At 52.3% G+C, this 13711-nt stretch overlaps 1 protein-coding gene across 2 annotated transcripts in view; it reads left to right on the top strand.

The window, feature by feature from the left end:
- Positions 1-13711, top strand: part of LOC144723548 (ras and Rab interactor 2-like) — a 37339-nt gene that overhangs the window by 17317 nt on the left and 6311 nt on the right. Inside the window, exons 2-11 of one of the 2 annotated variants that reach the window (XM_078602384.1) lie at positions 137-210; positions 2357-2561; positions 3070-3184; positions 4386-4443; positions 5835-5926; positions 7133-8325; positions 10299-10437; positions 10912-11280; positions 11928-12059; positions 13239-13405. In XM_078602384.1, the coding sequence (XP_078458510.1) occupies positions 176-210; positions 2357-2561; positions 3070-3184; positions 4386-4443; positions 5835-5926; positions 7133-8325; positions 10299-10437; positions 10912-11280; positions 11928-12059; positions 13239-13405 (2505 nt within the window). In that variant the 5' untranslated portion in view covers positions 137-175. Of the gene's footprint in view, positions 1-136; positions 211-2356; positions 2562-3069; positions 3185-4254; positions 4328-4385; positions 4444-5834; positions 5927-7132; positions 8326-10298; positions 10438-10911; positions 11281-11927; positions 12060-13238; positions 13406-13711 lie in introns of both variants that reach the window. The other variant, XM_078602383.1, reaches the window with a different exon arrangement.

Below are 13711 nucleotides of genomic sequence, written 5' to 3' on the forward strand. Positions count from 1 at the left end.
CACACTCGATCCGCCCATCACGAAACTGGGGTTCGTTACAGATAGTTGGTCATCGATTTAAATGCATTACCGCCTCATCACCTGCATTCCTGTTTGGATGTTAATGATATTTAAACGTTTTTTGTTTAATTTTCAGGATTTACGTTGATGTCAGAAGACAAAGAACACCTCCACAATGGCAGTCACTTCTGGCCCCAGTAAACTTCAGAGGTGAAGTGATTTTTAATGTGTTTTACAAATGTGTTTTCCGTCATGCGTGTTCCCTGCAGGTTGTTCTAGCAGCGTGTGTGCCCTTGCCTTCGTAATTCTATTTGAGTCTGACCATGACACCTTCTCCACATGGATTCGGACCACTGCTTTAATGTCATAGTGAAAATCATCATAACTCTGGTCTATTCTCACATATAAATAGAAAAAAAAATTCAGTCCTTTATCGTTTTTCCACTTTAACATTATCGAGCAGCATTTGTGGACCAGTTTCGACCTTCTTAGTCTCATCAGTGACGTGACCCAGTGGAAGCGCGTTCGCCGCTTGTTGCAGAGGCCCCCGATTCGAATCCAGCGTCTGCTCCTGGTTAATACCTGCAGGTGTAAGAACCGTGAATATACTACACTGACGGTTAAAGATCCCGTAATGTCATTCTTAAGAGTAGGCCGATGTGTGCCCGACCGTTATGGTCCAATTTTTGCAAAGTAAAAAAAAATCATAAAATTTGTTGTCCCCTACTGCAAAAATCTGGCAGAATTTTCCCGAGAAAGAATAATTAGATTCAATGAGGCTTTCCTGGGTAAAATAAGCTCAACAATAATAATACTAATCAGCAGAGTCAGGCTTATTAAACAAATGCTGCTGGCATAGCAGATGTTGTTGGCAAGAGCACTCCATCTAAACTATGGTACCTTGTTGCGCACAGTACTGCTTGCGTGGGCTGAGCTGTGTTGACTTGCACCGGGAGGACGGCGGCGTTTTTCCATCGTGGTAAAAGTTTGCGTGCGGACGGGCGTGCCCGTTCTTGCGTGTCAAAGCGCAAGAGCAATCCTCGTTGAAATTGCCACACACCTGTGCAGCAGCAGTCCCAATCTCCCCGCGTGCGATTCCTATTCATACCGTGCGCTTCGGTGACAGCTGTGGTTATTTCCCTTCACCTGCCAATCTAGGGGCCTCCCCTAGGTCAACTAATCTAAAATGAATCAACACCAACGCGAGACGGAGCCGGACTTAAATGGCCAGGTGGGGTGTTTGCCCAACCGTCCATCCCCTTGCGTGTTGTATCAGCCCTGACAGGTGCTCAATGTTGGTTTAGCCCCAACGGCATAAAGCTGACAGCAGGTGACCACTCGTTTGGATTTGTAATCGGATGACTTAGAATTTCTTCAGTATGGTTTTGATTTATATAGTGTTTACGTGTGACTTCGTCTCAACCTTCTGTACCAAGAGAGTAGGCTTTTTTACATTTGTTATTGAGAGAGGCAGTCCATCATAGGCAGAGGAAAAAAGGAACGTCTGGAGTCTGGACTTGGACAGAGGCAGGGAGTCCACAGCACGGATGGCTGGGTGAAAGGAATTCCACAATAGGGGCAGAAGGAGCGAAGATGCAGAAACCTCATTTTGTGGAGAGTTCTGAGAGTACGTGGATGAGAGCAGAATGAGATCAGAGGATAGAGGTGGGAGATTGTGTGGGGGAGTACAATGAGAGGAGATGGGTAGGAGAGTGCGTGGAGAAGAGTAGAGTGAGAGTAGAGGGGAGAGGTTGCACTTTGTGTGGAGGTGAGTAGAGTGAGATGAGAGGGCAGAGGTAGGAGAAGTGTGTGGAGTAGAGCGAGCCAGAGGTCGCAACCGGGTACCCAATACCCGATACCCGTACCCTACCCGATACCCGGCTACCCGTACCCGGCCGGGTACGGGTACCCGTTTGCGACCCTGGTGCGGCCAGGTACGGGTATGGGTAGGCCGTGAGTCACTGGTGAGTCACCGTTTGTCACTCATTTCCCAACGTCTTGTCTCTTCTCACAATTCAAGTTCCTAGAATCAACCCACCCGCGCCTGCAACATGGCTTAATCCCAGAGATCGCAATCGGGTACCCGTACCCTACCCGATACCTGGCCGGGTACGGGTAGCCGGATATCGGGTAGGGTACGGATACCCGTTTTCGACCCTGGTGCGGCCGGGTACGGGTAAGGAATCAAAACCCATTTGCAACCTCTGGAGCGAGCTGAGAGGAAATGAAACGGCGTGTGTGGAGGTGGCAGTGATCTGAGACGGAGGAAGCAGGCATGAGCGGTGCCACTGGGTATCTTGACGACGGTGAATGCGATCTTCAAATTGACATTGAGCAATCTGTCCATCGCACGCAGGATGATGGACGAGTCCGGCTGCGAGCCCGACTACGATGAGCTGGAGGAGCGGCCCCCGCCGGCGCGCTCCTGGTGCCTGCCGCGGCAGCCGTCGCGACGCAACATCAGCGTCCTCGACCGCCTCATCCTCTCGCACCCTGTGTGGCTGCAGCTCACCGTGAACCCCGCCAAGGCCATGCACATCTTGCAGAGGGAGCCCTGCGGGGTGAGACGCACGCAGATTGCTGGGGGAAGAGAGTTCCACCAAATGGGGGGGGGGGGGGTGGCAGGAGAATGAGCGACCTCCCGCTGAGCTAAGTTTGCCGTCGTATGAATGGGCCAGATTGCGCTGTACGGTCGTAAATTTTAAAAGATGGCACGCTGGCTCGGAGGTCAGGCGAAAAAGTGATTCCCCCTGCTGCGTGTACCAGGGGTCGCTTGCAGCGATTTCAGAACTTCTGAGATTTCCAATTCTGCGGGACATTCTCTAAACAATGAAGGTTGCAATGCTGTGCGAGAGATCTTGCACCCTATTTTGTCCTGAGGTGGGGCGTTGGTAAAGCGGTTGGCGCACTGCTCGTAAACACACGGCATTCCTGAGTTCGAATCCCGGCCCTGGCGCTAACATCAGTGCTGGTCCTGAGTCCACCCCCGCTTCACCAACTCCCACACTGAGCAGCATGGTGAAGTATGGTCAGACATGCCCTCTGACTGATATTTTGTATTTAACCCAGGCATTTTTAGTGAGAAGATCATCCACCATTCAGAAGAAAATTCTTTCCGTGCGTCTCTCGAGCGAGGAAGGATCCTGCTTCGTCAAAGACTTTGCCATCATCGAAACGCAGTCAAGTGAGTGGCTGGAAACAGTGAGACGATACACTTCCACAGGGGTCCTGTCAGTCACCGTTTCCCCCATGTTAACGCGGCGCTGCTAAGTTTTATATTGGAGATTTAGTGGCTTTGGTTTCCGGCCAGATGGTTCTTCGCAGAGTGAAATCTGCCGGCATGCCAGCATCCAGTCGGGTCCATCTCGGGTCCGACCCAGGTAACAAGAGTTGTTGGTTCGATTTAATTTTGTCTCACCAGTTGTGAACTGAAAGAAACCAGGGTGTGTCCCATTTGCAAGAGTGACCTGGGGCATCGGTCCGCCAGGATGGGGTGACGATTGCTATGTATAGTCTCGATTGAGTAAGTTTGCCATGTAATTATCGAATATGGCAACATGAATCGTCAGAGAGCCTCACTCGCCATCCCCTGCACCTCAACAACAGTGATCAGTGCCAGATTAAGCCAGTGCGGGGCCTGTAGCATGTGTTATAAAGGGTCCCTAAATAAGACAAAAAACACATATTAAAACACACAATTTTTTACTTGCATAGTAAAGTAATTGTATTTTTTCATTTTTTATACAGCCAGATAATACGGCAAATCGCTAACTAGTAATAGAGCAAGTGCAGAATCACTGAACCGGAATTGATAGCTTGAAAGCATTTAGCGCGGGGCCCTTGAAAGTGCGGGCCCATAGCATATGCTACTTTTTCTACTAAGATAATCCGGCACTGACACCGATGCCATTCCCCGTGGTTGATGCAAAGCAAATGTGATTTTTGTTACGTAGCGTTCTGGGGAAATGCGTGCGTGCTCTTTCTGGCGACCTCGCTCGTTACTGCCGCCCACTACTGTTTGCTTGGCGACGATATTGTTCGTGCCGCTCGCTCGTAGCCTCTGGCGCTGCGCCATCGACCCGCGATAGCAAAAGCTCTTTAAATGTTTTGATGAAATGTTTTATTTTTTTTCACGAAATTTGCGGCGGACGAGTAAAAACAAACAAAAGTGTTGTCGTATTTTGAAGTTTTTTTTCTCATTTCTTCTTCTCCTCCCCCCCACCCCCTCCTTTTCTCCCCCTGTTGTTATAAAAGCTTTCTCTCTGGAGGGATCCAGTATTAGTTTTGCCGACCTTTTCCGCCTCGTTGCCTTCTACTGTGTAAGCAGGTGGGTTCGAAAACTCGCAGTCCACCAATAACACGACGCTGTTTTACGCCTCGTTTAGTGCATGCAAAGAATGCGTGGAAACATCAACAGCTGACTAACACTGAAAACACGTTGAGGTTTGTGGCCATGGACTGGTTGAATGAGGTTTTGTTTTTTGCTCAGAATAAGTTTAAATTTGTATACTGAACTTTGCATAATTGAGTTGGTTTATGTTCACATTGTTAAAAAATGGTCTACCTACCAAATCAGTGGTGGTACAATGGTTACCGCACTGCGCTATGAACCTGGAAAACTTAGGTTTGATACCTGGCCATGGCTGATATCAGTAGCGAGTGCTGTCTGAACCGGTTCTGGCTCCCGCCCCCTTCACCATCGTGCACTGATGAGCACGGTGAAGTATGGTCAAACAACTGTCATGACAGACATTCAGGGATGGCCTTCATTCAGCATTGTATTTACAAATTACTATAAGTATTCATGTTAAGCTTTTTTCGAAGATATGTGCCTTATTTATGTTGGCTACAGTAATTGTATTTTCATTGTATTGATGTTAGGCTAAAGTTCGCTCGTAACTGATTTTATGATGTTTTGACTGTACCTCTTAGGCATAAAACGCTTTATCTACCTCGCATATAAATTAATTGTGATGATCGGATGCTCTAAGCTGTCCTGTAATCCAGTGTATTTAGGTGACCACCACGCTGTGCGGTTACCCAGCAGGCCTAGTGCAGGGTTGCCACCTGTGAGTAGGTACAGTACAACAAACAGGGACGCATCGTGCGAAGCCGAAGAATGTCTCGCAATACCAGGAGACAGGTTGGGGGAGGGGGGAGGGAGACTCCATTTAAATACATCATCCCGATCCGAATTCGTGCCCAAGTCGGCAAGCCAAGTTCCAAACTGGCCACGTGGCAGTCCGTTACTCCACAAAAGCAGAGGGCTTACTGCGATCGCTGCGGCTGTGGCGAGAGGCAGACGGCGCGACACCTCTTGCTCTGCCCATCGCTCGAGGAAGGCTCCTGCACTGTGCGAGATGTCACCTGCGGGGCAACCTGCCATCGCTAAGATGTGCTCGCCACCGGAAAGTCGTTTGACTTTGGTGGGCGGACACGGGAGAGGAGATCATCTCGAGCGGTGTATTGTTTACGCAACTGCCAGAAAAAAAACGCAGGACTTTAACATCCGGGAGACGTACACAGATTTCCGAGAACAGCTGCGTCAACAAAAAGAACGTTCCTGGTACAACCGAGACGACAGGTGGCAACCCTAGCCAGGAGCGGCAGCGCGTTGTCATTGCAGCGTTAATGCAACTCGTGCGTAGCGCCGGGACGCTCAGCGAAGGGTGGTGTGGGGTAATGTGGAGGGGATGGGGGGGAAGGGGGTGGTCAGCCTTTTTCAAAGAGATTTTACTCGAGAGCCTGGCTTGTGTGTTTCGCGCGGCCTGCTGATGTCGTGAGTTTTGTGAGTCCGAGTGCCTGCCATTCCGCTCACCCCCCCCCTTCCCCAGGGACGTGCTGCCCTTCACACTCAAGCTGCCGCACGCCATTGACGCCGCCACGTCCGCCAAGGAGCTTGAGGCCATTTCTCACCTGGGAATAGGTGCGTGCGCCGGCAATGCTATCGTTCGCTCTGTCACAGCCCATTAGGGGCCATTAGGGTTGTTGATTTATTTGTTCATTACTACCACCCAGTAAATCGCTATGACGTTCAAAGGATATAAACCGAGGTTATTGCTTGGAGATTGCTACAGGAATTTATTATAGAGCGTGTGTAACACTTTCCGCACCAATTCTAAACTCACGTTTGTCAAAGTATTCCAAGTTTTCATCCTTTGTTTGTACTCGCGTAGTGACAATATGTAGATCGTTTACAAATTGGTCGACGTTGTTAGAAAAGGGTTTACACGTTTCGTTACTTGTGTATTTCACAGCTTATTCATAGTTTTTATAAATTATTTCTTTTAACGTTCTTTTTGTTGGCGCACCACTTCACCTATATCTGTGGGAAATATAGAACTGAAGGATTCTTTCGTGGTGGGAATTGCGTGTACAATAAGTGTTCCCTGAAGTACACGTTTTTTTTATCTTGATGTCTCTTTATCATCGTTCCCTTTTCACCATCGCATTCTGTACCATACACCACATACCACACCTTCTTTGTCAAAGAGATTCTTATCTCGGTGAACTTTCACGCGCCTCTAGTTAAACATCCTGTACTCGCGCAATTAAACTGACACATTATTGCTGACCGTAAAGGCGCAGGGCTGCAAGTTATTGCCCGTGCCACTGCTGCCGATGAGAGAGCCGGGCCTAGAATGCATTTTGGGCCTACCCTTGCCCACCATCCAGACAGACAGAATTTAGACTGGAGGAATCCGATGGGCTATGAAGTTCTTTTTCACAGGTGTCCAGGAGGGAGACAGGTCATACATTTTTTAGAAGGGTGGGTATTTGGCCTACACTTCCAGGCTGGCCAGACAACTTGGAAGCAGTGGAAGTCCCCATCGACTAACTGCGGTGTTGCCCATTTATACTAAGGGGTGGACGGTGTCTCGCCAAAATAAATCCGTGAAAGTAACAGCGCGGTGGATTTGTGGCGCTTCTTTCTCTTCCATCATCATCACGATCCATGGGCAAATAGCCCGTGGGTGTCCACTGCACATTTCGTAATTTGTTTCCACTTTCCTCTGTCTGCCAATATGCTCAAGTAGTGCGACATCTTTCTGGCACCAGAAAGCCATTCTCTCTGAGGTCTTCCTCTCTTTCTGGTTCCTTCCAACAACACACTTTTTATTTTCTCTTCCAGAGTTTTGGAACTCCTCGCGCAACCAGAGGAAAGCCGAGCGTGGCACAGGCGACGCCGGTGGCACGGGCGGGAGCCCGTCGGTGCGCACGCGGGCGCCCTGCCAGCTCGCCACGCCCAAGGGCCGCGCCCTTTGCTTCATCAACCCCCTCTTCCTGGAGGAGCACACGGAAGGGGCCTCGCTGCGCCGCGCCTGGAGCCGCTCCGCCGGAGGCGTCCGGGTCTCCACGGAGACCGGCACGAGCCAACTGTCCCCGCCGCCGCGCCCGCCCCCACCCGTTCCCCGCCGCCGGGGCAGCTCCAACGACGGTGCGGGCTCCCGCAACGGCAACGACCTCCGGCACTCGCTCTCGGGAGAAGGCGACGATGCCGCCGCCGACGCCGCCACCCACCGAGCCGGCTCGTCCGACTCCGGCGTCGTCCCCCCGCGCCGTGAGCCGCCCGACGTGAACGGCCACGCTGCCGGAGGCGGCTGTGGCGGCGGCGGCAGCTACGATGTCCCGAAGGCGCCGATGGTGAGGCCAGTGCCTCCGCCCAGACTGAAGAAACTGTCGAGCTCGCCCGTTGAAAAGAAACCACTGTCTACGCAGGGCAGGGTGGCCAAGGTGGGCTGGGTGGCGGACCACGTCGATCATGCGCAGTTGGAGAGGGCCCCGTCAGAAGAGAAGCCCCGGGAGCGGCAGGAGTCGGAGAGTGCGGACACGCCAACGGGTTACCGGGTCCCACTTTCCTCCGCACACGCCTTCAGCGGGAGCTGCTTCTTGACGAACGGCAACGATTCTCTGGCGGACGACCAGGGCTCGGACACTCTGAGCAACGAGCTGCTCAGCGACGACCAGAGCCTGTTTGACTTCATCGCCGGGAAGGTGCCCGCCATCCCCGAGCTCGACTCGGCCTCCATGAGCAGCATGGAGGAGGAGGAGGACGACGAGGAGGAGGAGGAGGAGGAAGGCATATTCGGCGAAGTTCTGGAGGTGGACGAGACCGAGAGCAGCTACCAGACGCCGCCGGCGCTACGCCGCTCCACCGCGCTGGCGCTGCGAGGGAAAGTCCGCTCGAGTTTTCGCAAGTTCAGCGAGGTGCTGCACCTGCTGCTCACGCCGGAGCGGCGCGTCGTGCGGAAGATTGTGGAGTTGGCGCAGGAGAAGCGCTCGTACTTTGGCTCTCTCCTGCAGGACTACATCACCTTCATACAGGTACCCGCCACATCTCGTCAGGAGGGTCTTGTAATCCACACGCTGCCGAGGGTAATGGTGAGCACGTTGGGGGGCCACGGTGGCTAGGAGATGTTAACTCCCTCGTCTGGTATGCAGGAGGTCGTGGGTTCGATCTCGATCCTGACGCCTTTTATATTTGGAGTCTGCATGTTCTCGCCGTGGTCGCGTTGATTTTTCTCCGGGTCCTCCGGGTCTTCCCTCCACATTTAGAAACATGTGTTTAGAGTATTTAGCTGCTATACAATTCCACATGATAGGCCACTTTGTTGGGCTATCATTTGTGGCCAGGTCACTTCTGAAAAAGAGCAATCTAGCTCAGTGGTGCCTTACCTGGTAAAACAATTTTAAACATCGGACTTGGAAATCCAGGGGTCGCTGGTTCGATTTGATCACCCTTCGCGGCAGCTGAAACGAACATTGCCGGTTTCTTAAACGTCCCAAACCTCTATTTACCAGTTGATCCGGCAGGCCAATTCTGGTGGGGTAAAGTGTGGGTACTCCCACTGCTTCCAAGAAGTCTGGCCAGCGTGAAAGAGTAGGCCAAATACCCTCTATAGAGAGAGGGGCTCCCTAGAGCTCCCTCTGGTGGAGGCCCTTCCTCCAGCAGTTGCATGAGCGGACAGTTGCAGGGCTGCACCTTTACCAGACATTTCGTTGTTTTTATTGCCGATGCCGTTGCTCAATTTCCGACCGCCGCACTCTCCACGTTCGTAACATATTATCCATCATCGTGAATGTAATTATTAACCGGATAGATTTTTTTACAACGGCAGAACCACAACGCCTAGGATGCCAAGCAGTTTGGCGTTGTTGTTATCTCTTATCTCATGTACATTTATATAGCGCCTTAATCCAAGGTACTTTACAACAAAAATAAAATTGTACATAAGATGATAGTGGTTAAAATAAAGAGTGGGGTTGTCATTAAAAGTGGTGGTGTAGTGATGGTGACAGGAGGACAGGTGGCAGAGGTTAAGGAGGGGTTGGGGTAGGCCTGGTCATAGCTGGGGGGTAGTGGCATGGAGTAGCATTAGGGGTAGTGATAGTGGTAGGGGTAGTGATAGGGGTAGTGATAGGAGTAGTTATAGGTGCAGTGCTAGTGCTAGTGATAGGGGTAGTGATAGGGGGGTAGTGATAGTGCTAGTGATAGGGGTAGTGATAGGGGGGTAGTGATAGGGGTAGTGATAGGGGGGTAGTGATAGGAGGGTAGTGATAGGAGAGTAGTGATAGGGGGGTAGTGATAGGGGTTGCGGTATGCCTGGTCGTAACTGGGGGACAGGGAGTAGTAGCAGTAGCAGGATGATGGGCGAAGTAGAAGAGGTGGAATTTAAGCCCCAGGTTCCAGTGAACATGATGTCTCTGTGCTGCAGTGGTAGTTGGTTCCAGTGAAGGGGAGCAAGAAGGGAAAAGTAACAAGAGTGTGACTGGGCGCAGGGCGAGGGCAGAGAAGGACAGTCGAGGCTGGGAGCGCAGAGGACGGGATGGAATAGAGTGGTAATATTTGAGAGAAGCAAGATAGGGTGGGGCAAGACCATGGCTTGTTGCATTTGCAGCACTGTTGTCGCTGTAGTTATTGTTGTTGCAGTCTCTTCCTTCCCATTGCTGGGCAAAGGGCCTCCCCCGATTATTTTCCATCCCTTCCTTTCCTTCGCTGCTGCTGTCTGGTAGTGGCCTCCGAGTTCTGTGATTTCATCTCACTGCATTCCGCTAACTTCCCCTGCTTCTCCTGCCTTCTCTCGATCGCCACCCCATGGTTACGTTTGCCTCATCTCTCGTCAGCTGTTTCTCACGACGTGTCCTGCCCATTGTTTTACATTGCTTTAACAGCAGCGTCGGCGAGCCCCATTCTTTCCTATCTCTTCTGTTCGCTCCTGACTTACTTTTATATCTGTAGATAAAGCGCTGGCGATTGCCAATTGTCGTGTCGTTCCAACTCTGCCCGGCGCTCGCAGGAGAACGGCAACAACTACCAGAGCAGCTCGGACCTGTTGCAGGCCGTCCGGCAGCTCCTCAACCAGCTCAAGGCCTACCTGCTGCACACCCACGAGCTTGATCCACCCATCGAGTCGCTCATTCCCGACAGCGACATCGGTAAAGCGAGATGCAGAGCCCTCCGGATGGATCATCACGCTCATATTCAGGGTCGTAAAAAAAATTCAACTGGATTCTATAATATCACCTCCAATGGCCCAGAATGAGCCCCGATCATTCAGATCTCAGAAGCTAAGCAGGCTTAAGCCTGGATAGTGCTCGTATGGGTGACCACTGTGTGTGCCAGACTGTCATAGGTACATGGCCGGGTATCCAACTCGGGTCGCCAAATCCATAGCTCGGCGCGCTAGCTACTATGCCACCCTCTCCGCCCCACACACAACATTCACCAGTCGTGAATACATCAATTCTTAACGTGCGCAATTTGCCGTGTGTGACGACATCATAAAACTGCACATCACGCCACGAGTCGGCATCGTCGCGTGCCCGAGCGCGCTCGCGTACGTGCCCCTTCTGCCGGCCGGTCTCACCGACTCCGGCCTTGGCATCTCGACCCCCGTCCCTTCCACGCAGACGCGGTCATCGAGAAGGCCCTGCACAAGTGCCTGCTCAAGCCGCTCAAGGGCCAGGTGGACGCGTGGATGCGTGACTTCCGCTCGATGGACGGCAGCGCGCGACGCCTGCGCGAAAACCTGCAGCTCGCCCGCGAGAGCAGTCTGGCGGACTTCGGGGCCGGCGGCGCCGGGGGAGCGGCCGGGGGGGCGGCTGGGGGGGCCGGTGCAGGGGCGGCAGTACGGCTCCCCAACGTGCCGGATGCCGCCTGCCTTGAGCGGATCCGTGTCACCCTGGCGCACATGCATGCCACCTACTCGCCCTCCAAGAAGGTGCTGCTGCTGCTCAAGGCGTGCAAGTTCATCTACGACGCCATGGGAAGCGGCCTTGGTAAGGGCGCCATGGTGGCAAGATGTTAACTACCTCGCCCGGTATGCAGGGGGTCGTGGGTTCGATGCTGACCGACACCTGCTGTATATTTGTTTGCATGTTCTCCCCGCGGTCTCGTGGATTTTTCTCCCGAGTATTTGGCCACTTTCAATTTCCACGTGATGAGCTATCGTTTGTGGCCAAGTAGCTTCTGAAAAAGCGTGGCCTTACCTGCTAAAATAAAAATAGTTAAGACTCCGCGGGACCCGCCGCACCGGTGCCCGCGTGGAATCGACAGCGATCGTCGGTGGGTTCCGTGCTCGCTCGTTGGCGTGGAGTTGTCAACCGGAATGAGCGTTTTATGATTTTGCGAAATTGCTGCACCCCAGTTCAATTCAGCTGTTGCCTGGGACACAGTTCCGTGCCATTTCTAATTGTCAGCCATGGTTCGTTTTGCTGCTGGACGAGAACCGAGCCAACTGATGACCTGGATGTCGCCACTTTGAATAATGCGATAACAAGCGCAATAATGGGCATTGCGTTGATGGTCTAGGTGGGGAGATGGGGGCAGGTAAAAAATCAATATGAGAATTCTCGCATGGAACGGGGCATGCAGGTAACGCTTGCGCTTCTGTTCACTGATTGGTCGATTCGGTGCCGATGCACAGGCACGATGTTTGGGGCGGACGACTTCATGCCGGTGCTGATGTACGTGCTGGCGCGCTGCGACATGCCGTTCCTCGACATGGAGGTGGAGTACATGATGGAGCTGCTCGACCCGTCGCTGCTCAGTGGAGAAGGTGCCTTTTATTATGGCGGTCGGGATTGGGACTGTCTCAACCGTTACGGTGAAGGAAAGATCTCGCCGAGAAGATGCCTCTCCAACCGTGGCAATGTTTCGACAGCTGATCGTGAGACCAGTCCTAATGGTAGCTGCTCAGGAGTCCTCAGCTCTCGGGAACTGGAATGTATGTGGACTGTCATCTTCTTGATGAGATAGTTCCTTACCTGTAATGGTATGTATATATGTTGAGCTTCTTTCGCACCCTCCCAAGTTAACCGTGCTAATCGGAAGTGCCAGGGAAGCACAACAAACTAACCACAAAAAGCAGGTTTAGATATGAAGAAGATACAACCGGCTTGTGCCCTACCACTCAGCCATACTCGGGAAGACCCAACAGTCAGTTGTTAGCATTCTTATTTGTCATGCCAAGCACACAACTGTAGGGCAGATTTATACACGAGGGAACATTCCTGGGATTCGTTACCAGCAATCCTCACCCACAATCCTCACCACCAATGCTTTTACAATGAGCAACTGTAAACAATTGGTATGGCAATGGCATAGAATGACAGACGCTAATGAAAACAAGCGTTTGTTGAAGAGTGTATTTCATGTAGTAGAAGGTTTGGTCTACGAATATCTTTGAAACTGCCACCCCGGGTGCCCACAAGGGGGGGGGGGGGTAGCGATCGTATTTGTCCAGATTTTGGCAACCGATGATTTTGACAATCGGGAAAAAAATGCGAGGCAGTGCAGCCTTTACGCGAAAGTTTATCCGGTGCATCATGGCCTCTAGTGGCTTACGAGAGCCATTGGAAGGTGTGAGTTTGGCGCCGACATGAGGCCAGTGGTATTATTATACGCTCAGAATTTGTTAAGGGCAAGTGTGCAGGCTCGAGTGTGTCAACTCAAAGGTCGTGGGTGACCTTTGAGACCACCACCTCTTCCACGACGTCTGTCCCAGCGTGGAAGAGTCAGCCACAATACCCTCTGGCTCCCCACAAGCTCCTGCTAGAGGCCCTTCCAGCAGCAGCGCGCGTGAGCACGCAATTACCTCCGCGGGAATCTGTAGCAGAGCTCCATGAACTTGAACGCTCTCTCTCGGGATGTGCCGGAACCTGTGGTGACGACTGCTGCATATCTGTGCATCCCTGCGTGCGTGTGTCCCTGCGTGCGTGCGTTTCGCGGTATGCAGGGGGCTACTATTTGACAACGGTGTACGGCGCCCTCTTCCTGCTCAAGAACTACCACCAGGAGGAGGCCGGATGGCGGCTCAAGACGGACGCACGCGACTCCTTGCGGCAGTGGCATCGCCGGCGCACGGTCAACAACAAGGACCTGCCCTCCTTTGATGACATTCAGGTTCAACACTCACGACTCCGCGTAAACGCACGTACATTCCCTTTAGTCCATCCGCTGCTGGATGACGGCCTCGATTTCCATGCAGGTCGTGGGGCTGCTTGACCATACGTCGCCACGCTGGTCAGTGCGAGTTTGGTGACGACAGGCAGCATTATCACACAGCCTGGTTATGCATGGTTATGCATGGGGGTTCCCCATCCAATTACTATCGAGGCTCAACACTGCTTAGCTTCTGAGATCGAATGAGATGGAAAGCATTCTGGGTGATTAGGTCATGAACGAACTGAACATGATCAAGTTCCATTT

The sequence above is a fragment of the Lampetra planeri genome, chromosome 18, assembly GCF_965212315.1.
Source record: "Lampetra planeri chromosome 18, kcLamPlan1.2.h2, whole genome shotgun sequence".
Taxonomy (NCBI): Eukaryota; Metazoa; Chordata; class Hyperoartia; order Petromyzontiformes; family Petromyzontidae; genus Lampetra; species Lampetra planeri.